Raw genomic sequence first — 22,507 nt, 5'->3', positions numbered from 1 at the left:
GCTTCTGTAAATTAGTTTTGAGGCACTTAATCTGGTGTTCTGATATAAAAGTAGCAGACAGGCCTCTACTCATGGAGTCACTGAGTTTTACTTGTAAATATGAAATCAAAATATAAAATCTGATATTGTCATATCGTATCATATCTAACAAAAATAGTGCTAGGCGTCTGGTAAAGCTCTGCACATTAATTTACTGTCAATTTGTATTTACCAAGACAGTTGCTGTATTATGTACATTGCTTTATTAGATATCGTTGGCACTGTCTTGATAATACATCAATGGGCAATTGTTTGCAATTCCTCCTATCATCCTAGCTACACTTTTGACATGGCCATCTGGTTGCTAGGCAACAGTTAAACAACCGGGCAAGCATGGCGGAGAACAAGCAAAGTGCAGGTTCGTAAGAGTTAGCTAGTCAGCTAAGTTTGTTATATTACGTCTATCCACTAGTTGAAAGTGGATAGCTGTCATGGTCAGAGGACAAATAAAAGGGGTAGTCTGGCTTATCTAAAATTAATTTTGCCTTCAAAATAATGATTCTGTAGATGAAAGACGGAGTTAATGCTTCAGTTTAAGCTAACTCACTCTTGGCTCTTTTCTTTTGTCTTTCAGAGGCTGTAGTGTCCGATGTCCACAAGAAGATCACAGCAGCTTTTGAAGCGTTTGACTATGAGTTGAACAACACAGCGGATGTCAGGTGAGCTCAGAATGAGATGGTGGTGCCCCCCACTGTAATATAAAACGAGTTTACTCAAAACCTGCATTAAATGCTTTGATCTAACATAATGTTTGTTTTCTAGGGAGATCGGCACCATCATCTATTCCCTGGGTTGCTTCCCCTCTCAGGCAGACATACACGACTTTATAGCTGAGGTCAGAAATGTTGGCAAAATTATTGTTATATTTTTGATGAATACAACAAGGTAAATAGGTAGACAATGTATAATAATGTAATTTGCTCAAGAAAGCAGCCTTCTGATAACGTTTCTTTAGTCATATGGTTACAAAATTGTTGCACAATCTACACATTTTTCCCCCCTCTTAAATTGGAATTGGTATCAGTCTCAAAATGCCATATTGGTTGACTCTAATATGGTCTATACCTAAAGATGTAAGATGTAAAATGCCAACTTACTTTTTAAATACTTAATTTGCTGTGTTGTAAATTAAGTATTACAATTAGCATGTAGCATATTCCTGGCAGATGTAATGATGTTCTTGACATTGCAGCCACTTATTGAAAGACAATATTGTCATAAATTTGGTCAAGCAGTTCTCAGTTTGTTATGAAAGATCTAAAACCAGAAGTCTTCTCCTGTTCGACCAGGTGGAAGAGGACCAAACAGGATATGTCCATTTGGACAAGTTCCTCCCCGCCATGACTAAAGTGCTGCTAGAGAACAGGTAAGACATTTCTATTATCTACAATGTATACTCTTGCCTGTCAGGTTGTTTTACATTCTGTATGCAGCTTAAAAAATAAACATGCTGTAATTTGAGGCTGAGAAAAAGGTTATTTCATCGATTTGCACCATGACCTGCTTGTTGAAGCAAATTATATTTTATAGTCTGTGTCTCTACTAGATGTGTCTAAGGGTGCAATCTAATGACCTGTCACTGGTGTCATTTGGTGAATGTAGTGAGGTAGTTACTGCGGTGTTTAAAGAACAGATGTTTGGTGTACAAATGCTACTACTCTATTATTTAATCGTTATTATTTCCTGCTTTTATGCTTTTCAGACCCTTTAAAATAAATCACAACACCTTCGGTTAAAATTGATAGAGCTTGTTAGATCTGCTGCGTGGTTAAATGAATACTCAGCAATACACAGATTCTTCCTTGTGGCATAAATATATCTAGCTAACATAAAACAATGGGCTACAAATTAATATCAGAGGATAGGTTAATTCCATAATATCAAACTATGGGTTACAGATACAAATAGCCATATGGACTTGTATTTGTGTGTGTGAAAGGTTCCCTCCCATCCCTGAGGACCGTCTGCTTCAGGCCTTTGAGGTAAGAGAAGCTGCTGTTTCCTCTGTAGTGTTGTAGTTTAGGACGGTTAGCTAGCTGTAACTAGCTGTGACTGCTATTTATTTAAGGACATAGGCAGTAACACAATGTTTCCAGGTTCTAGACAAAGAAAAGAGAGGATACCTGGAGCCCGAGGAGCTGACTAAGTACCTGACACAGGAAGGTGAAGGTCCAGTTTCTACTCTGTGAGAAAAGCAAAGATTTGTTTGTGTGGTGAATGTTTTTTTAACCACAGCTGTGTTGTGTGTTTTTTTTAATGGTCGTCTTTAAACCAGGTGAGGCCTTCAATCAGAAGGAGATGGACGAGATGCTGTTAGCATTTGCAGACAATGAAGAGAACCTCATCTATTACAGAGACTTAATCTGCCAGATGACCTTTGAACCTGTCAAGTAGACAGTGCGTCACAGCCACCGAGAAATATTACTAACACAGTCTGTGTGTGTTCTGGGTTTTGGTGTTTTATGGTGGGCTGGTAGTTCCGGTACCGTAGCCTGATCCTGACTTATGCTTCTCGAGTTGGCTTCCGATTCAGTCTTTCCCAAAAGTATTTAAGACGGATTTGGGAAAATTTATCAATTCAGGGCCACCATGTCCTTAAGAAGTCCATTATTTTAGTATAACATACAGTAGTTTTTTGACCCCATGCATTGAAATATTTTATCCATCCATCCTAATTTTTATGTTTGAAGAAGCAGAGATGTTCTGGAGATCTTCAATTGTGCATGTATTTAATCATTTTGAGTAATGCAATCTAAGTTTTATATAAATCAAGTTAATCAGAAAACATAGTTTGGTCATTATTTTTTACTCTTGGGAATGAATCAAGTACATTCAGACTGCTTGTGTGTGGGGATCTTAATTTCTGACTTCGGTTTCTTTTTAAATGAAAAACAAAAGCTCAGCAGCTTGAGATAGTCTGACTGCAGTGAAATGTGCTTGTGTACACGAGACAGAAAAGATGGAGGGATTTAATAAAGGGAGCCTGCTGCTGCCCCAACCCCAGAACCTGCTCTTAAAATAGCAGCTGAGGCAGAGTGCTGGGTCTTAAAATAGCACCGACTCCTTACGAGCTCTGCAGCTGTGGGTTAAGAATAACTGGAATGCTATGGACCGGTTTAACAGGGAAGATGATGATTTTTAATTGTGTGTACTGTAGATATGAGAGGAGAGAACCCAGCTGATATGGCTCATCTGAGCTTGACTATATGTTCCATTTATAGTCCCTTTTAGATCCCACCTTTTATAACCCACAACTTGTTTACCTGTTTATTCCTTCAATTCTAGTGTAGTTTAGAGTTTAGTTTTGTTTGAGTGTTATTGTGCAAGTGAAGCAAGAGTTCTCAGTGGGCTCATGTCTTATTCAAATGTCTAAGAATAATTCATTGTAGGAACAGCGATGTTTCTACTGCTGCAAATACAGACCTGCAGCAGTTTTAAATGAGGTATTTATATAAGTATCAGTCGATATCAGAATTAGATAAAAATCTCTATTGAGAAAGAAATATTTCCTATATGAAGTGACATCAACTGAACTAAAAAACATATGTGCTCAATATTGGCAGTTGGAAGAAAAGGAGTGATGCAACATTTATCTTAAGTGAATTATGATGTTGTGGCAAAAAAGCAATCGTCAAAAGAATGTTTGGGTTCAGTCGCCTGAATAAATCAAGAAAAAAAATAATTTTCTTGTCCAAAGTGTTAGCTTAAAAAAGGCAGCCATGATGGACATGACCCTCCCCTCTTAATGACCCAGAGTATGAGTAAATAAAAAAAGCAGTGATGGCTTCATCAGCATAGCCTTTTATCGTATGTGGTTCTGCATCAATCAACATGCACGAAACAGTCAAACACAGCTTTGGAACATGGATGACATGAATTATCTATAGCTTAGATAGGTACATGGCATGGTAGCAAACGCAAGCAGTTCTCTCTCCGAACATGAATGCATGCTGAAGTTCTTCATTTCACAGTAAAACAATGACCCGTTAGATCACAGAGTCAGACAAAGACATCAGAAAATACAGGAGAAGCCTACAGTCATAGAAAAAGTCTGTATTAAACCTTCCCTTTTCACTACAAAAAACAATAGTCAAAACAGAGTAAGGCCCATTTAGCTTCAGCATCATTAAACACCAACATTAAATCAGTACAGTGGTGATATGAGAGAAAACCTTAGGTTCTTCTGTTCCCTTTACATCGTACTTGATGTGTTCCTCAGTGAAATGGGCTCTAACATTCAGCTTTACACAACTAATACAGATAGAAGGGGGAAAAACATGATTTGTATGTCAATATTTTGTGGTCAAACTAACTTCAGCCTGAATGAAGGAAAATCACGGAAGCTGGGCCTGTGAAGGAATGTTTGATTAAGTAATGAGGAAAGTAGAAGGGCTTAAGTCGAGCGATAAATTAAAAGTGATTTCAACCCTGAAAATAGTGTTTGGCCAGTTAGAGGCAGAGTATCAGATAATATTATCTTAGGAGAGAGAAATTCATAAAGTAGTGGCTTTGACAAAAGCGTTAGTATGAAACTAAAAGATAGCTTGCTCCTAATCCTGCAAGAAAGATAAAGCCTTAAATATGACATTTTCTGTGTGGTCCACTACGCCACAGGTTCATGGTGAGTAACACCATAGCTTCAAGTCAAATGTACAATCAAAAATCTATAACTAGAGATGAGATTGTTTCCCACTGCATGCAGCTGTATTGTGTGATAAGTGGCTGCTAGAAACATCTGCTTTGCATCATGTTATCAACGGCAGTCCACATTTGTGATTTGGTCCTTATAGAGCAATAAATAGACACAAAGAGAGGCAAAGAAGAACATATGACCAGTAATAGAAAAGTCTGACAAAGTAACATTTGTGAGAAAAGAGGGAAGGAGGGGAAAGAGAAAAAAAGGATGGAGGTAGAGGTAGAGTTTTGACATCATATCCAGCTACCAACAGTGGTCTCATAACGTTGTTGTTGCATTATTGCACAGCCACTGACACGCAGAGGAATGACCATCTTAAAACAACCACAACAAACAAGAATGTACATATTTCACATATATTAGGAAGAACGGGTGTGATCACCTCACTAGCTTTCTGCTTTCTTTGCCTTTAAGAATGAGATAAAAGGAGGGTAGAGGCAGGGTAGCTAGCTCTTTAACTGTTTACTGCAAGGCAAGGGTCGTCAAGGTCCTGATTACTGGTTGGTTTAAAGTTGGTGACGACACTGAATGATAACGCTCCCAAGAAACAGATTTCAGTAATTAAACAACTCTGGTTTGCTGCATAGTGGAGTCACAGGTTAAAATAAAGAGAGTTTATCGTACAGCAGAAGTTGTGCAGCTTTGTCAGCTACTCACATGTACAAAGAAGTTTGCCCTGTAACCAGAGCAGAGCTCTGTCCTGATACACCAGTCAGAAACCACAACACAGACTACCCTGTGTAAACCTATGACAGCATCCTGTAGTCTTTATGCAAATCTCATCCCTCATGATCTCTTCCTGTTGAAGGACACGTCCTGTAAGGCCTTTGAGAGAACAGGAGGAGGAGGAGGGGAGTCAGATGATGGGCTACAGTGACTCAGCAAAGAGGTTATGTTGAATCAAGGCGGGACAGAGCAGCGCAGTGTCTCCGTGTTTGGCTTTGAAAAACAAATTGAATAAACTGGATACAAAAAGGTTTGCATACAGGCACCGACAGTGTAAATATATAGTATTATATAAAGAGCTGAGCCATAACCTTAACATCTGAGGGTCTGACCTGATTAAAAGTCACTGTAACCCATTATCTGACTCCTCGGAATAATAATCAGTTTCCTTATGGTCCACTTGGGCCACGAGCTGAGCGGGTGACAGCATTAGCCTGATACATTTCAGACGGCTACTTTGCATCACAGGTAGATCAAGTTTTCAGAGTCACGTTTGCTAACATCAGTTCACACAGATAGACCATACAGTGTCCTTCTTTAGATCTGCAGCACCAGCCCTGCGGCTGAGATGTTGTCCCCTCCGCCTGCAGTCTGGTAAACCTCAGTGCACACCAGCACTGGAGCTACGCAGATCTCATAGTCGTCCTCGTCCCAGCAGCTGACCGGCCTGCTCTCCTGCAGAGGGATCCGCTGGCTGCCCTCCTGCCGGCTTACTGAGAAGGAGTCGTCCATGATGAGCCTGGCCTTGCTGGGGTCGATGTCATTAGAGCCGCAGACATGGCGGTTAGCTGTGAGAGAGGCTTTGGCGGTGGCTGACATGGTGTTCTTCCACTGGGAGCCACGTGTCACAATCATGGCCTGGAAGGCCAGCGTGTGGACGTGGAGCCGGGTCAGCGGCTTGGCCTCCCCACTGTTTGTTTCTTCTCTGGCATCCTTGGAGCGCTGGTTCAAAATGCGGTAGACCTCCCTCATCTGGTCGAGGACAGTAGCGACACGAGGGTTGGGGTCTGACAACACTGTGATTGTGGAGCCTTTAAGCAGACTGAGCAGGTTGGGAAGCTCCTGTTCATTCATCCCTAAAGAGTCCGCCTGGAAAGAGGAATCAGAATGAGTGATATCTATTGATAGAATGGGCCAGAACATTATGGAGTTTATGTAATATTTTCTCTCCTTTGTGAACTACATGTGAGAAAAACAGGGAATCAGGCAAGTTTTAATACATTATCAAGACACTAGCATACTTTGATACATCAACTTGTAAACATAGGAGGGAAAATACATTTTCTGCTGAGTCACAGACTGTTTGGTTTTCAAATATATTCAACAGATTTAACTAAGCAAATGCTGTTTCAAATGACCTTCCACCTTTGGTCAGACATCTTGTCCCTTTCAGCAGACTCCCTCTTTTAATTGTTCTTGGATAAACTGTGTTTGTGTACTCGCTCATGTGATTTTATATTTGACTTGTTTAATTACTCAGTCATACATACACGGGGGATGACGTAGTGAAGCAGGTCTTGCATTATACTCTCTTCTACAAAACTGGCCATCTCAAAGTGGACCCCGAGCTTTGGAGACGAGGAGGACAGGAGGTGGGCCAGGCGAGAGAAGAGCGCGTCCCGCTCACCTGGAATGGTGAAGGAAACAGGTGGAAAGAGAAGAAGAGAAATTAAAAAAAAAAAAAACATAGCCGGACGACAGGGAGTCAAAAAAACACCAGGGACAGAAGAAGGAGGAGGTATATGCAAAGACAAAATCAAGGCACTCAGATCAGATATGACACTGCTGTACAAACAGACAGTTCCATTCAGAGAAGAATAAAAGGTTGTCAGTCTTGTCTTACCTGCCTGGAAGGGGAAGTTATCCATCATCTGCAGCCCACCCACCACCAGCAGATCTGGTTCGAAGTCTTCAAGTTTCTCAGCAAACTCCTCCATGGAGGCCAGGTACGGGTTATGGTCATCACTGTGGATAATATATCTAAAGAGCAGAAACACAGTTAGCCTCAAATACCACAGAGCCTTGACTTATACTTACTACTTAAGGTTTCCATGGTGGAAAGATATGTCTCTGGCTTAAATACACTAAACTTCTCTTACATGATCTGTTAAGATTTACGTACCTGTTGGCTCTCCGTGAGGTAAAGGGCCCCCAGCTCGCTCCAGAGGGATACTCCAGGATCAGATGAATGTCCGGCTCTTCCACAGTGTTACCTGCCACTGAAAAGACAGACAGAAGTTTAGTATATAATATATATAATATAAGATATATATTTAGTATATAAAGTGTATAGAAGGTAATAAGGTCAAACTTGTGTGTACCTGTAATGTGCTGAGAGAGGACATCAGTAAAATCAGGGCTGAAACTTCCCCCGAGCAACACATCACATCCCTCTGTTGCCATGCGACCAGCGATTACCGGTGCATTACCGCCCACTGACCATCTGTTTCCAGGTAAGTCACGGGACGCATCCACCAGCTCACCGAACAGGGTATCATTAAGCATGAAACGCCTGCAAGACAAAAAGTAGAAAATGATGACACAATACTAAAACTGTGTTGTGCTTCTTTCATGTAATGTGACAAGCCGTTTAAATTGCAACTCTGTTTGAAACGTGCTCTATAGCTAAATCTACCTTGTTAAACTGGTCTGCTCACAAATGTCAAGTGATGTAGCTGAAATGCTGTGGAACAGTGATCTCAAGATAATTTAATCCATTGACTTTACCGTGAAGTAAAAATGAGTAGTGATACTGTTGGAATTGGAACACGACAGACTTGTTTTATTTCATAATGCTTCATGGGAAGCTGAAAATACGAGGATGTCTGAGCTGGTTGTTAAATTAAGGATGAGGTTGAAAAAAAGGACGAGGAAAGGGCAAAATAAAAAAGGGAGACAGTAATGGACATAAGTCAAAGTTTTAGAAATAAGATGTGGTGTGTTGGTTGAGAGGATGGGAGACTGAAGAGCTAATGACACTTGAGGAAACAACAGAAAGATGTTTAGACAGCCAGGGTGTAATTAGTAAATTGATTTAAAAAGACAAAATAAGGCAAATTGTTTTATGACGTGGGGCTGTACAGAGATTCGGGCAGATGACTCCTTTTTGCAACGATTTTACACAACAAAACAATCAGACAGTGACAACCTGATACAATCTGAAACATGTGTCACTACTGCAAGTGTAGCAATCAGATAAGGACTTACAGAACATTGTAGTTATATTATGTATACTATTTTATCAGATAAGCCTGGGGCCAGATTCACAAAGCATTCTTAGCATTCTTCGTAACTTTAGTATTAAGAAAAAAGTTACGGAAAATTGATATTCCTGAATAAAGTTCTTATGTTTTCCCCCTAACTTCCTTCTTATGTTTCTTCATAAGAAACATGAGATTCTGGGAAGCAAAGTTCTTACATTTCTTCTTAAGTTTCTTCACAACTTTGAGATGACCCTACATACGTCTTAAAATTGTGAGCCTCTATATTCATTCATTTAAACAGATTTTAGACAATCAATTCACTGAATTTCAGTTTTACTAGGTTCACTTACAATAGCTGGCATTTAGTTAAACATTTACTTAGAATGTTGGCACGTCACTGTTTATGGTGCACATCTCATATATACTAAAGTTAAGCTAGCAAATGAGACAGTTAACATTTAAATGGCCTTTAACCATAGCCAGTATCTAATGTTTGAATATCTTCCTGTATTATTATCATTATTATTTTTATAATTTGATATATATTGTTGACACCAATGCTTAATTAAATAAATTGAAATAACATTTTGGTCGTTTATAATCAATAATGACACGCCTAATATACACACACAGCTCATGTCATCTAAGAAGTTTGTAAGTAGAAAATAAAGAAGTTTGCACGAAATAAGACTGTTCTTAAGAAAAGTGATTGCACTTAAGAACATTCTCAATTTTTTCTCACAAATCTTCCTAAATCTTATCTCAAGAATATGTTTGTGTTTGGCCCTGGTTCTGATTCATCCTGAAGATTAGGGCTATTTCAAGCCCATCAAAATCATCTGTGTCTCACTCTGTGTCCTTCCCTGAAGCTGCAGATGTATAATTATTTGGGAATATTGATAAACGTGGCACAAGAAAAGCAACAGGGACCAAAGAGAAACACAAGTAACTACAAACTGCACAGTGAAGAAGAACCCCACATTGTTTTCCCTGAACCTTGATCTGAACTTGGCAGACACACCAAGTCATCTCTTCTGTTCTTTGCTCATATCACTTGGGCTTGCTTTTGCTTGAGGGTTTCCAAATTATGGTCAAACTTTTCCAACAAAAGTTTGGTCATAATCTGGTAGACAGCAACAGCATATTCACTATGAAATCAGGCAGGAAGGAGGCAAGAGGATTGACTCTCATCTGCAAAAAAGTTTCTCTTTCTGAGATGATTAAATTAAATCCTTATCTCCTTTCCTCAGTAACACACACTCCCCTGCCCCTTCTGTCCATGAAGGCCTGTTGCCTTTAGGTGTTTGTTCCAAACAATGAACAGGGGTTCACAGGCGCCACAGATAGAACAGGAGCAGTAACAAATGAATTAGAGAAGGGGGCGATGAGTTCAATAACATAACCTGATACTTAAGCTGACGAGCAACTAACTGCTAAATATCAACGGCAACAATGACAAAAAAAACACATAAAGCCCTGACAAAACAAAGCTAAGTAAAAAAAGATTGCTAGAGGAATGAAGGTAGAATAAAGCTCGACACATTCATGGTGGATTATGAGTGTGTTTGTCAAAGAGCATGTGAGGGAGCGCAGATGAGTCAGGAGTACAGTAGCCTGAGGGGACCAACAAAGCAACTCTAAATTTGTCCTCAGCTGGTCTAAAACCTTATAAACTGTGTAACTACTTCATGTTCCCCATCTTTCCTATGCAGCTACACTCCCATGCCTTGAATATAAACAGAAAAACTCAACCAACCAGTCACTGCACAGACAAGACTGAAATATTCAAATATTTGCAATGAGTTAAATTAACCAGAATATAAATGTAGGATTTATTACCTGAACTTTCATCGCAATTCTCTAGTATCCTGCTTTTGATCGCACACATAAACACAAACTCAACACTTACTCTGCAGCAGCTCCTGGTGCAAAGAAGTAGGCAAAGCTCTGAGCCAGCTGCATGCCATTTTCTATGTAGTTATGATGAAGCGGCTGGTCTGTGGGAGGGAGGCCGATCTTATTAAGCAGCGATACTCCATCCACTAGGAGGTCGACACAACCTCCAAAACCTGTGGTTGAGTAAAAGGACAGGAAGAATTAAATATACAATAAGAAGCAGAAAGCAGAAGCATTGATATATAAGACAATATAGAGATGGCCAAAAGGGCTAAACTTGTGTACAAATCATTTTCTATAAGACTTTGGAGTCAAACTGATCAGTACAAAAAGAGCAAAGACAAAATATTACATGGGTGTGCAAGCTTTAGTAAACTGAGCATACATGCAGCTGCTGTGACATTTGTCCTCCACAGAGGTCAAATAACCCGTTACAGTATCAGCTGCTGGATCAAACATCACCAATGCATAGCTTTCAGCTACAGAGTTTGTCTGACGAGTCTGAACAGGGACCAACATGCTGATCAGCAAATACCCTACCTGTTAGGGCAACCTGCTAGTCAAAACTATTTGTTAGAGTATGTCATATTTGAATTAGTTTTGAATATTTAACCAAGTCTGACAGGAGCTGGGCTTGAAGCTGCTGTGCTGGCAGTTTCTTTTAGCTGCTCAAACCTTGGTTCCGATATTCTTCTTACAATTTAAAGTGAATAAAAGAAAAGAAAGATGATATATTTAACACTACATAAAGATTAGACTATCCGTCACATTGTATGACTAGGTTGACATGTGATGTTATTGTATCTCATTGTGAGTAATTACTAAGTAACAGGACTGACTGCATGGCTGAGCCTGTTATTGAGCCGAGTAAAGGTTGGACAGATATGGTGATCACTCTTGCTGTGTGTTTGTACCAAGGTTCAAAGTATTTCAAGAATTTAGGATAAGATCGTCACAGTCAAGACAGTGGTTTAAGTTTACCCATATTCATGGTACAAATATTGGCATCACCGTGTACGTTGTTCATCATCAGTTCAAACACAGCAGAGCTGAACTAAAGAGCTCAACAGACACAGTGAGGAGAAGTGAGCTAAACTTCAGTTAAGTTAAACTTCAATTTGCAGCAGCGTGCTGGTGCTTCAACTAACTTTACCTTTGCACAGTGATTCATATAGTTTCCCCACATTCTGTGTACTTAACTAATGAAACTGCTATGAAAAACCATAAGAGAAAATACTACAATTTTTCAGAAAAAAAAGTGCATGCTATTTTTAAGTTATCTGGCTACCTGATTAATCATGCATGGCGCAGTGCTCCAACCTTGCCTATAGTTTCTGTAAGGCAAGTGTCCGACTGATGGACATTTTATACAAAACCAAAGTGGACCTTGTTTGCACCTTCCCATGAATAGTCGGGCAATTTTTGATTATGTATGACCTTTGAAAAAGTGGGTGCTTTTAACAATGACCTTTTTTTGCTGGCATGCAACTTTTTGGTATATTTTGTTGTCATTTCACATTCTCAATTTGATCTTTTTTTTTACAAAGTAGTTTGAACTACATTTTTTAGGAAACTTTAGTTAAGCAAACTAGATTTCTCCCCTGGGTAGCTTTGCTGTAGTCCAGCCTTTCCAGAGTGAAGTAGTTGCATGTAAAGCTATGCATTCAAAGTAGCTTCTCAAGCACTGCCCAGATATGACAGTCAGGAATGAGGATCATGCGTCTCTGTGGGGTCGTGTTGGTTTATAGAGGGTCTCTGCTCAGAACAAACTGTTCTAGGTCTGGTTACTTAACAGATCATTCATAGTCCTCCTCTTAAACCTCACTCCAATACCCTACACCAATCTAACTGTGTTTGTCTGCATCATACAACAATAGCTCAGCTTATGTGTCCTTGTCTTCATTAGGTCAGGTAATTGCTCCTGATATGTGTGCACTTCCTGAAATAAAAAAGAATAGTGAAGCTAACATAATTGTAAGTTCACATTATTTCCCTGTTATATCTATGTTTATTTATGACATACTATATTTTGTTTAGGGCTAACGTCGCAACATCAACAATAGCTAATTTCAGCAGAAGGGTTTGATATTAACTTGTATTTTGTTTTAAAGTAATTTATTTTTCCTTTTCCTTTCATTTACAGAAGCTAACTAACGTCAATGACAGCTTTTATGGATAACATTAATTTTGATACATTATCGATTATTAATTTAGAAACCCCATAAACTCGTGAAATTAGGTAAGGCTAGCTCACGTTAGCATCTCATACATCCTCTCGCACTCACCGACTGCCACTCTCGGTCTCGCGACGTTGCTCATCCCGACTTTGCGTTCAGCCCGGAGCAGAGAGGACAGCACGGTGTCCAGCCGGTCGTCCAGCACTGCATCCTCCGGTGACCGGAACCACACGGCTAAAAGAACCACAAACAGTGACACAACAGGCCCATATTTTATCCACGAACCCCTGCCTTCCCTTTCCATCGTTCGGTCACTTGCTAGCTACAGGGGCTCACAATGCCTGTAATGAACAAGCTCTTTCCGCCCGTCAGACCAGTTAAGAGCAATGCGCTGACTGGTGTGCGTGTTTTGTGAACCGGAGTGTCCCGGATGAGCGTTACATAGACGAATGCAGATCAGAATCCTTAATTTTAGTCATTGATTCAAAACAACGCCATAACAGACGTATTTTAGTCCCAGTAAACACTTAATTCTATACATTTTTGTAAGGGTTTCTTTGGCGATTTTTTCAAATTTCAAACCGGAACACCGCTTTCCACGGATGACAGGTAGACACCGGTGTACGAAACGAACCCCTTTTATTTTACTTCGAAGGGGGAGTGTTTGTTTTCACTGACAGCAAGGCGGAAGTAACAAACCTAAAAAACGCTCTGATATTTTGAAACATTTTAACTAGAATAGCTTCTTTTTACCAGTGCAGCACAGCCAGAAATGAGAAATAATGTTTGTTAGTTTAATACGTTATACTATTGCCCACAAAAATGTAATAACTCAATTTGAATAAACAAATGTAGTCAAATATTTTTACTACATTGACTTCAACTCAAGTCGTTTTATTTTCCAATTTTGAATAAAATTTGCAGCACAAACCTACCGCAATGCTATTAATTCCTACCACAATACATAATAATACTATCAATAGTTTTGACTCATCACATCTTGACTCACATTTTGAGTGTTAACCCAATCAATCATTTAATTAGTCAAATGATGTTAGATACCAGCATGCATGTTTAACAGTAACAACACCATATTCGGAATCAATTATTGTTTTATTTATTTATTTAAGTCAGATGATAACAGCAATGTACCAATATTGGTGATCAATACAGGCAGACAATAAAAACATTCACCTTCAACCATATAAAAAATGCTAAGTTTAAAAGCACTACTAGGCACCAATTACAATGATTACATCAAAACATTACAGAGTGGCGTTTGTGGCAAGGACACATAATGCTGGATACAAATTAACAAAGCTACTAACCTCCTCTGCTGCATTAGGCAGAGTCTGGTAAATTTTTAAATCTAGTTTTGCTTCAAGATGGCCAGTTATTCCACCAGTGCAGAAAAAAATACAAGTGATAACTTTAAGTTTAGAAAAAAAGACTGCTTCAAGTTATCAGAGATAAAATTAACTGCACACGTCTAAATAACTCATGTCCACCTGTGCAACTTTTTGACTGACCTTGCTTAAAGACTCTCAACAGTTCATTCACAAAAGAAACACCTTCAATTCAGGGATAGTGATTTGTCTCAGACACATAGTTGCTGTCAGTCTCAAGTCAAGTCAAGTTTGCTCTTGAGTTTTTTTCACTAAAGAAAACCACATGCTGTGTATACGTGTGCAAGTTGATCATTGGGCTTTTACTACAGGGACTAAAAGGAGTTGAACACAGTCTGAGATCCAGGGCAGGCAAGCAGAGTGTGTCGCCCTCTGGTGATCATGTGATAGATGTTCAAGCTCAAAATCTGAAAAAGAAAAAAAAAACAAGACAAACCTTAAGCCACATCCACACTCTTAAAAACTTTGATGAATTCACTAAGACTTTAAATGGGAGCTACTGCTGTGGTACGAGGTCAACAGTCTATTTAGATCTGTGGGGCTTGTGCAAATATACAAAGCCATACATTCCAGTCTGGTTTATGGCTTTACTTAAGAGAGTCTGCAAGAGATTTGAACTTTACAGACACAGTAAACAGGTGTAATGTTTAAGCCCTGTACCTTATTTTCTTTGCGTTTTGATGCCTTACCTTTGTATTTACTTGGGTATCCCTGCCACAACCTCAGACTCAATGCCACAGTGATCAGATCCACGCAGGAATTTAAAGAACCCTGAAGAGAAAAACAGATCAGTCAAACTGACCAAAAAAAGATTTGCCCCAACACCAATTGAAACATGTGGTCTGTGAAATAGTGTCCTATATTCAGAACAGCTGCTAAGTAGATATAGCTCAAGGAGTTTTAACTTGTTTAACCTGCTGCAGGAAAGTTTTTCAAAAGGAACTCATTCTGAAAAACAGTAGAAACCTGTATGCTTTATGTTCATGTTGTACGAGGTGCAAAGCCCAAAGGACTTCATTTAGCACCAAGTACTTGAAAGGATGGAAAGAAATCTTGTGAGCCAGAAGATGAATTTAGAAGTTTGTAATGTTTGCAGGCGCAAATGACCATGCTGTTAAATCAATTTCTTAGTGGTCACAGTATTAAACTGCAATATAGTGTTTCCAATATTCCCTTCATACATGCTAATATTATGCCCGCTGTTATTTATCAAGAGTGACTACGGCTTTTTGGATTGTCGTTAAGTTATAAAACGTGTGCGTCTGCTCACCATTATCACCCCAGTCAGTGTTCCAGGAGTTGGCACAGAGCCAGTAGGGAACATCATCCTCCACCCCCCAGCCCAGGATCTTGATGGCGTGGCCGCCCACAGCAGATCCAGACACATGCTGATACACACCTAAGGACAAGAAAAAACAAAGAACACAGAGGGGAGGGGTGCAAGAGTTTCAGTACAAGTGTGTTCGAACGTCAAACAACATTTTACAGAACACTGAACAAAAGACAAAAACAGCATTAGCCCTGTGCTCAAAGGTTGAGTGTATAAGGGTTCAGTGAGGCGTGTTTGCACTCCATGCGTTCTTACCGGATTTGTACAGCACAAAGTCTTCATAGACAGTAAAGGCTCCCTCTACTGGGCCGTTCTTGTATATCTCAGTCTGAATCTGCTCCTCTTCTGACAGCACAGTGTAAGCCGTTTTACCTAAAACACATTTTGAGTTAGGATCTCAGTGTGTACACTCATCATGTTCACCAAAATTACAGTTAGGCTCATTTAGGACATAAAAAAAAATGTGCACGTGGCACATAAAAGATGAATGATGACAGTTCTAAATACAGCCTTTTTTTCTGCCTCTTACCATAGTGCTTGTCCTCTCTGTAGCTGGGGGAGTATCCATCTTCACACTTAAGGAGGCACTGTGGTGTGTCTCCACCCTCTCCAGTGCAAGACGGTCTGCTGCCGTTCACATGGTGCTCGCAGGGGGCGATGGTGTAGGGGCGACAACCTGCAGACACAAAAATGGGTCAGGAGTGTTAACACAGCACACGCATGCCACGATAAAAATCTCACAACACAAACAAAACATACCAATGTGTGAGTCATAGAGTCCTCCAGAGACCAGTCCCGCTTTAGTCCAGAAGTCCCAGGCAGCTGAAGGGTAGCCACCGTTACATCTGGAAAGGAACCAAACGTTAGCAACATTTCTATGCACTAAAGTCTAGAATTGTAAGACTTCCATCATCATATAAGATCATTCACAGACAAACTTGCAGAGTAAATTTTGTCATTCTTCCCAGTAAATAAAATTTAGAATTTATTTTATTACTAAGCTCTGGATTTTTGTCCACGTACACTCAGCAATTAATCAAACTTGGAAACTGAAACTTTTCACACATGTCCGCCTCTTACCCCATGCCACAGCTGTCACAGCAGGTCAGCAGATCCTCCGAGGAGATCTCCACACTGACCTTGGCATTACTGTGGATACACACACGGTCAGAGATGGCCTCTGCAGCACCAAACGCCTGTAAGCACAAGAACACACACATATTATGCCTGGCCCACACCAAGACATTTTTAAATTCTTAACAGATGTTGAAAATGACAATATATGACAATGACAATATATAATCATAGATTTGACAGTTTGGCTCCTATAGTGTGCGGAGAGCAACGATTACACCAAAACAGCACACCACACACTAACAGACTCGATTCACAGTCAAATGAAACTTAAGAGTAAAAAAACATTGCGGACGATGGGCAGGAAGAATCGGCGATGACAGTTTTTGGACTTTTTACTGAAAATTCAGGAAGAAAAAAGAACAAACTGTGGATTAAGTGGTGGTGACGACATAAATATAGGCTGTACATGCTCCCTGTTTGCTTTTGTCACCATGGCTGCAGTTGTTGTGCTTCCTCCTTCAGTCAGCTTGCTTCCCCACTGGCTAACAATCCACAAGCTGCACACTCGGCTGTCATCGGGGTTCCCCCCACACAACAGGATAACGGATCGTAAATATTGAACATGTGAACACAGTACGGCCCCGACGGCGTTCCGAGCAGATCATGGGAAGTAAAATCACTCTTAACAGACCTCACACCACAGGAACACCTGGCAAGACCATCTTCAGAACCATCAAAAAATTGGGACTTTGCTTACGATTTTTGGAAGGGGGGAATCGGGCCCAAAATCAGCCCGATTATCTTGTAGCGTGTACCCCGCTTTAGGCACAGAAATAAGGTTTGGGGAGAGTTTTTTCTTTTCTGAAGTCAGGTTTGTGAATTTCAAATTGCAAAACAACCACAATCAAAATTCACAATTATAATCACTCCTGTCACAATCTGTTCCTTCTTCATAAGTATAAATCTTCAACCCTTCAAATGAATATGGCCACATGTTTTGAGCAGTGAGTTTTGTCTCACCCAGCAGGATCCACAGGAGCCCTGGTCTCTGACCTCCTTCAGGGTGGGACAGTTTGGCCACTGTTCTCTGGAATCAAACTGTGTAGGCAGCTTCACGTCTCCAACATACTGAACCCTGCAGAGCAAAACAGAGTTATCAAGTCTAGTATAACTGTGTGCTTACTTACAACTACAATGTGAGCAGACTGTCTTATTCTATTTTCTAATAATTAAGTTTTAAGTATTATTTTTTCATTTATTTTGTATTATTTCAAGTATTAACAATTAAGTGCAGGTAAAAAAGAAACAGCCCTTCTGTACGTGCATGTACACATGTATAATTAGGAGAATACACCATATAAAGCAGCATTAATGCTCACATGACTGGAAGTTTAGGTCCCTTCAACATTGTACCGCAGAGTCTCTGGACATAACTGTAGTCAACATTATGGAAGTTGTGACCAGCCTGCAGAGAGGAGAGACATTAAGTTAAATAGAACTGCTAACAACACTGACCAAAAACAAACAAACAAACAAACAAAAATCCAAGGTTAGACAAAAATCACCTTCCAGGTAGTGTTGAATTTATTGATGTAGTTGACCATCTCACTGGACAGTGGTTTGAGGTGGGGTCTGGCCAGGCTCACAGACAAGCTGGCAGCCAATAGGAGGAAGGCTGTGCGCCACATTCTGCTTGAAACACACAGATAAAAAAAGGGGACAAATTTGTTACTCAGATCAAAACTTCTATCCAAGCTATGGTCATTTTATAGAAGAAGATTCACATTTATTTACAGTGCAAAAACAAATACACAAGGGAACGCAAGCTAAATCATTACTCAAAAACACTACAAACCACTAAATGTCGCAAATATTACGCAACCCATTAAACTAATAAAAAACTGACCCCGATTCAATCCCAGGCAAACTAAATTATTGCATTTTTATTTTCTTTTAACCTTCAGAGATAAAGGCTTAATGGATAATGTCTTGCATAGAAGCTATCTGACCAGACCAAGTGACTGAACATGCATACAAGTTATTTCATACTTACAGAGACTCTTGAAACTAGGCTGATAAAAATTTCACACAAGACTAGACAACGTCACACGAGTTACATCTAGAAGTGGAACATGTATACAGAGCGTACACAGAAAGTAGAACAAAACCTCTTATGTCCAGTCATGCTCACCAGGGAACTTGTATCAAGAGGCACACATGTACAATAAGCAGTCCAGTGATTTCAAATACTTGCTGAGCCTGAGCTTTAAATGTACCTACAAGAGTCTTTTTTTCTTAACTGTAATCAAACTGGGTTTCAGCTCCTACTTCACCCTGAAGATCCAAGCTAGCTCACTCTCATATCCTATGCAAGAGGCCATATTATCAGTAATTGAGTTGAGATCAGTTACAGGAGCCATTAGAGTTGTGTGCGTATGATAAGGAGGATGCTGAGTCAAGGAAAATCAATATCTGTGCAGACACTGTTCTTTCTTATGGCAGCATCAACCAACATGCAGCTTCATAATCTCCTAAAAAAAGTTTATATACATTGGTACCAAGTGTCCCATGAAGGATTAGAAAAGCACAAATAACTGAATCAGTCTGTTGCCTGACAATTGTATATTATCAATCCTCAGTGATTACACTGGCACACTGCCAATCAGACTCCTCTGTCATGATCATGACCAGTGATCTTGTTATGCGTGTGTAAAATCAGCAAACCTGTTCAGGCATATCCTGTTTCTTTGACAAAAAAAGCAGAATAGAAACTGAAACAGACATCGGGCCTCTCTCAGAGGCAGAGAAAGCATGATTCCCAGTGAAACTGGTTTGATATCACAGGACTGAGGTCAGGGAAACTTCATGAGGAAGACAGAATTGAAAACATTTCCTTTTCAGTATGACATCTGTTCACCAAAATGATAGTGAAGTGTCTCTTAATTCAATATGTAACCGGGGCCTTTTAAGTGCTCACCTTTTTTAAATACAGCAAGCAATCGTTATAGCATGCCCTGAATAGGACTAATGTTTGGAAAGGAAACTCAGCACTTCCTTGGCTGGAAATAAGAAGTGTACTTTTATCCAATAGGTTATGTTTACAGGAGAGACCTAAGTGGGCCCTACAGCTGTTGTCCAAATGATAATTTGTTTGTCGTGCAAACAGAAATATTTTTTCAGTTTTTATTTCAGTTGTGGTAAAAAAAAATAAATGCAGAAACAATAATTTTGATGCGATTTTAGGAAGTGAAACGTAAAAACTGCTGACCTCTCTCCCCTTAAGAAATCTGTCTCATGTCAATAGCTTTCCACACACTTATCGTACACGAGTTGACTTGCTGAGTCACAGTGAAAGCCCGTGGTCTGTATTTTGCCGTAGTCTTGAATATCGGCAATAAAAACAGCCCCGCTCACAGCTTGATGACAGGTTATTTCTGATGCTCACCAACCACCACATTATCAAAGCGCATCTAAAGGCGAAGAGGCTGTGATGTTTTTCCCCCTCAGTGGGAGGTTTGAGATGACAGAAAACGGCCAGTCAGTACTTAAACTACTGAGAAAAGACACCCAAGTTCTTCACCATCTTCTTTCTAAGTAGAACCAATGACCTTGAAAAGAAAGACTTGGACAATTTCTCTTTGCTTCCAGAACAAGACCCTCAAGGAATGCAGAGTTACCTACAAGTATGTTAGTCGAAAACAGGTTCTTAATATCCGTTATCAAATCTACCTTCCTTCCTTTCCCACACGAACTTTAAGACCAGAATTGCCCTAGCACAGTAGGCCCAGTACGTAAGCAAAACATTTCAACAGATAAAACTAATTTCCTCATTACTGGCCCTGATTTACACAACAGCTTGGTTGTGTGCGTGGCGGTTAAGGATTAAATTTCAAGTTAATATTAACTTCAGGGTTTAAGTTTAGTTTCTCTCTTTCAATGAGATGCTGTCCACTACGCCACATTTATCTCCTGTCGGTTTCTTAATGATTAACTCATAAGATACAGTGTGTTTGGATAATCAGCAACACCTGGTTTCAAACTGTTCTTATCACCTCCGCCCATAAACCTTATGCTGCGTTCCAGACAACTGGGAGCTCGAGAACTCCCCAGTAGAAATGTACGACCTCCGATGGTGAAGTCGGGGTAGATGAATCTGCTCCGAGTTCAAGTAGGAACTCGGCATTCAAAGCAATTTTTCTAGTCGGAGGTCGAAAAAATGCTGTGCTCAGACTTCACAGTTCGAAAGTCAGAAATCTCTACTGGGACATGCGGTCAAAAACAACCACCTTCAATTAGGCTATGACAACAAATAATTTCAATGGAACAATAACAAAACAGACGTAATAAAAAATATTAATCAACAACCACATTAGTTCTGTGCCAAACTAGTTCGTGCATGTTAAGTGTAACACACTTAGCTAGCTTAACTGCTAACTCAGAGTAAACAAAATTAACGGCTGATAAGCTCAAAAAGCCGTTGAGAACAAAACCACAAAAATAAATCAGTTACCTGTAGCACGTGTATCAGCTTTTGGTGTTAACTTGAGTAAGTGTTCAGCTCCAGGTTCCCCCTCTCAAAGCGTCCGTCAGTGGTAAACAAAAGTGTCTGATTATGAAATGGTCCGCCACTGTCATATATTCCTTTCATGGAACCACGTGAACCGGTCACATGAACGCAGCTCATGTGATCAACAGTCACCCCGACTCTTCCCTTTTCACTCAGGTGTGTGGGTGTATAGTTTTCAGATATCAGAGATGTTCAGTCAAAGACATATAGTTATCTGAATCTAAATAAAACCAATAACACACTAATAGTCTATACTATATAGCGCAACGGGAAAAAGAAGATCCGCACTACTTCAATCTGACCGCTCGGTGGTGCTGAAACTCACAATTTGTTATCCGTAACCACTTTATCCACAACTGTCAGATACAATGTAAATTGTATCGATTTATCGATATAAATGTTTTGTTGAAAATATATTTGAAAAAACAAGGTCAGTACATTTTATTTCAGTCCTTGACTGTCATTTACTCCTGTTCCTGCTATTCTCCATCCCTCCACCAGATGCCCTCATTATCAGACCTCTTCTCCTCTCCCCATCTGCTCATCTGTCTCACCTTCTTTTCGACCCTGCGGTTACCTGACCTTCCCCAACCACCTGCTCAGCTATGCTCATTTCCCTCATCAGCGTCAATACATATATACCTGACCATTTCCTTTTTGGTTTTCTAGTTTATTCTTGGTGCTTTGTGGCTCTTTTGCCTTAATTTTTTTTATTTAAACACCTGATCATGGAACCAGAACCTGTCTGCTTGATGTCTGTCTGTCTGTTTGTTTAAGGGGGGGGGCGGCTGTGGCTCAGTGGCAATTGGCCGTCTCTCAATCAGAAGGTTGGGGGTTCGATTCCCGACTGCTACAGTCACATGTCGAAGTGTCCTTGGGCAAGACACTGAACTCCAAATTGCTCCTGGTGGCATAGCCATCAGGTATGAATGGGCATAGTTCTGATTGGAGATTGGTACTTAGGTCTTTGCCATCAATGTGTGAATGTGTGTTTGTGTGTGTGTGAATGTGACATGTAGTGTAAAAGCAGCTTTTAGTGGTCGCAAAGATTAGAAAAGTGTAAGTTGCCAGTTTGCCTATTCAAATTCACACAATAAACCATTGAACTGCAGCTCTCATCCTTATCTGCATTTGGGTTCTTACCCTCAACACCAAAGTGAAAGGTTAAGGGTCTTTTCAAACAGAAGCACAAGTGTAGGGGGCCTTGGGCCCCTGGATCTGCCCCCTGTAATGGAAATCCATCACAATAGTCACCCAAAATATATTTAGCCTATTTGAGAAATCTTCAAATTTACTGCTCTCTACCGAAAGCAGCAATCGCTAGAGCTGAAAAACGAAAGCAGAGACCACTTGAGGCTGGCTCCAAAAGTGAGTCAACCCCCACTAGTCT

General features: G+C 40.0%; 3 protein-coding genes across 4 annotated transcripts; 1 reads left to right on the top strand and 2 right to left on the bottom strand.

Moving 5' to 3' along the window:
- The first annotated feature begins 362 nt into the window (after positions 1–362).
- efcab2 (EF-hand calcium binding domain 2) lies at positions 363–2,756 on the top strand. Its single transcript, XM_069657971.1, has 7 exons — positions 363–397; positions 614–698; positions 802–874; positions 1,329–1,405; positions 1,979–2,021; positions 2,136–2,202; positions 2,315–2,756. The coding sequence occupies exons 1-7, from the start codon at positions 373–375 to the stop codon at positions 2,431–2,433; spliced, it is 489 nt and encodes a 162-aa protein (XP_069514072.1). The 5' UTR covers positions 363–372; the 3' UTR covers positions 2,434–2,756.
- A 1,084-nt stretch (positions 2,757–3,840) lies between these two features.
- On the bottom strand, positions 3,841–13,067 carry adpgk2 (ADP-dependent glucokinase 2). The gene is made up of 7 exons (XM_069658592.1): positions 12,846–13,067; positions 10,574–10,733; positions 7,783–7,973; positions 7,584–7,680; positions 7,305–7,441; positions 6,952–7,088; positions 3,841–6,550 (listed from the first exon to the last, which is right to left on the bottom strand). The coding sequence occupies exons 1-7, from the start codon at positions 13,039–13,041 to the stop codon at positions 5,999–6,001; spliced, it is 1,470 nt and encodes a 489-aa protein (XP_069514693.1). The 5' UTR covers positions 13,042–13,067; the 3' UTR covers positions 3,841–5,998.
- A 775-nt stretch (positions 13,068–13,842) lies between these two features.
- Positions 13,843–21,253, bottom strand: ctsba (cathepsin Ba). Of its 2 annotated transcripts, none has more exons than XM_069659116.1 (11): positions 21,061–21,253; positions 18,116–18,242; positions 17,930–18,015; positions 17,571–17,685; positions 16,554–16,669; positions 16,233–16,318; positions 16,003–16,149; positions 15,729–15,845; positions 15,414–15,542; positions 14,833–14,914; positions 13,843–14,550 (listed from the first exon to the last, which is right to left on the bottom strand). In XM_069659116.1, exons 2-10 carry the CDS (start codon positions 18,236–18,238, stop codon positions 14,841–14,843), a joined length of 993 nt encoding a protein of 330 aa, XP_069515217.1. In that variant the 5' UTR covers positions 18,239–18,242; positions 21,061–21,253; the 3' UTR covers positions 13,843–14,550; positions 14,833–14,840. The 2 variants fall into 2 exon arrangements, with proteins under 2 accessions (XP_069515217.1, XP_069515209.1); XM_069659108.1 differs by having other exon boundaries at positions 18,116–18,239.
- Positions 21,254–22,507: the final 1,254 nt, after the last annotated feature.

This window comes from Semicossyphus pulcher, unplaced genomic scaffold (assembly GCF_022749685.1).
Source record: "Semicossyphus pulcher isolate SPU_LCO1_2020_fin unplaced genomic scaffold, fSemPul1.0.p SCAF_1, whole genome shotgun sequence".
In the NCBI taxonomy this organism is placed as follows: domain Eukaryota; kingdom Metazoa; phylum Chordata; class Actinopteri; order Labriformes; family Labridae; genus Semicossyphus; species Semicossyphus pulcher.
This window is presented reverse-complemented; position numbering and strand designations above follow the sequence as displayed.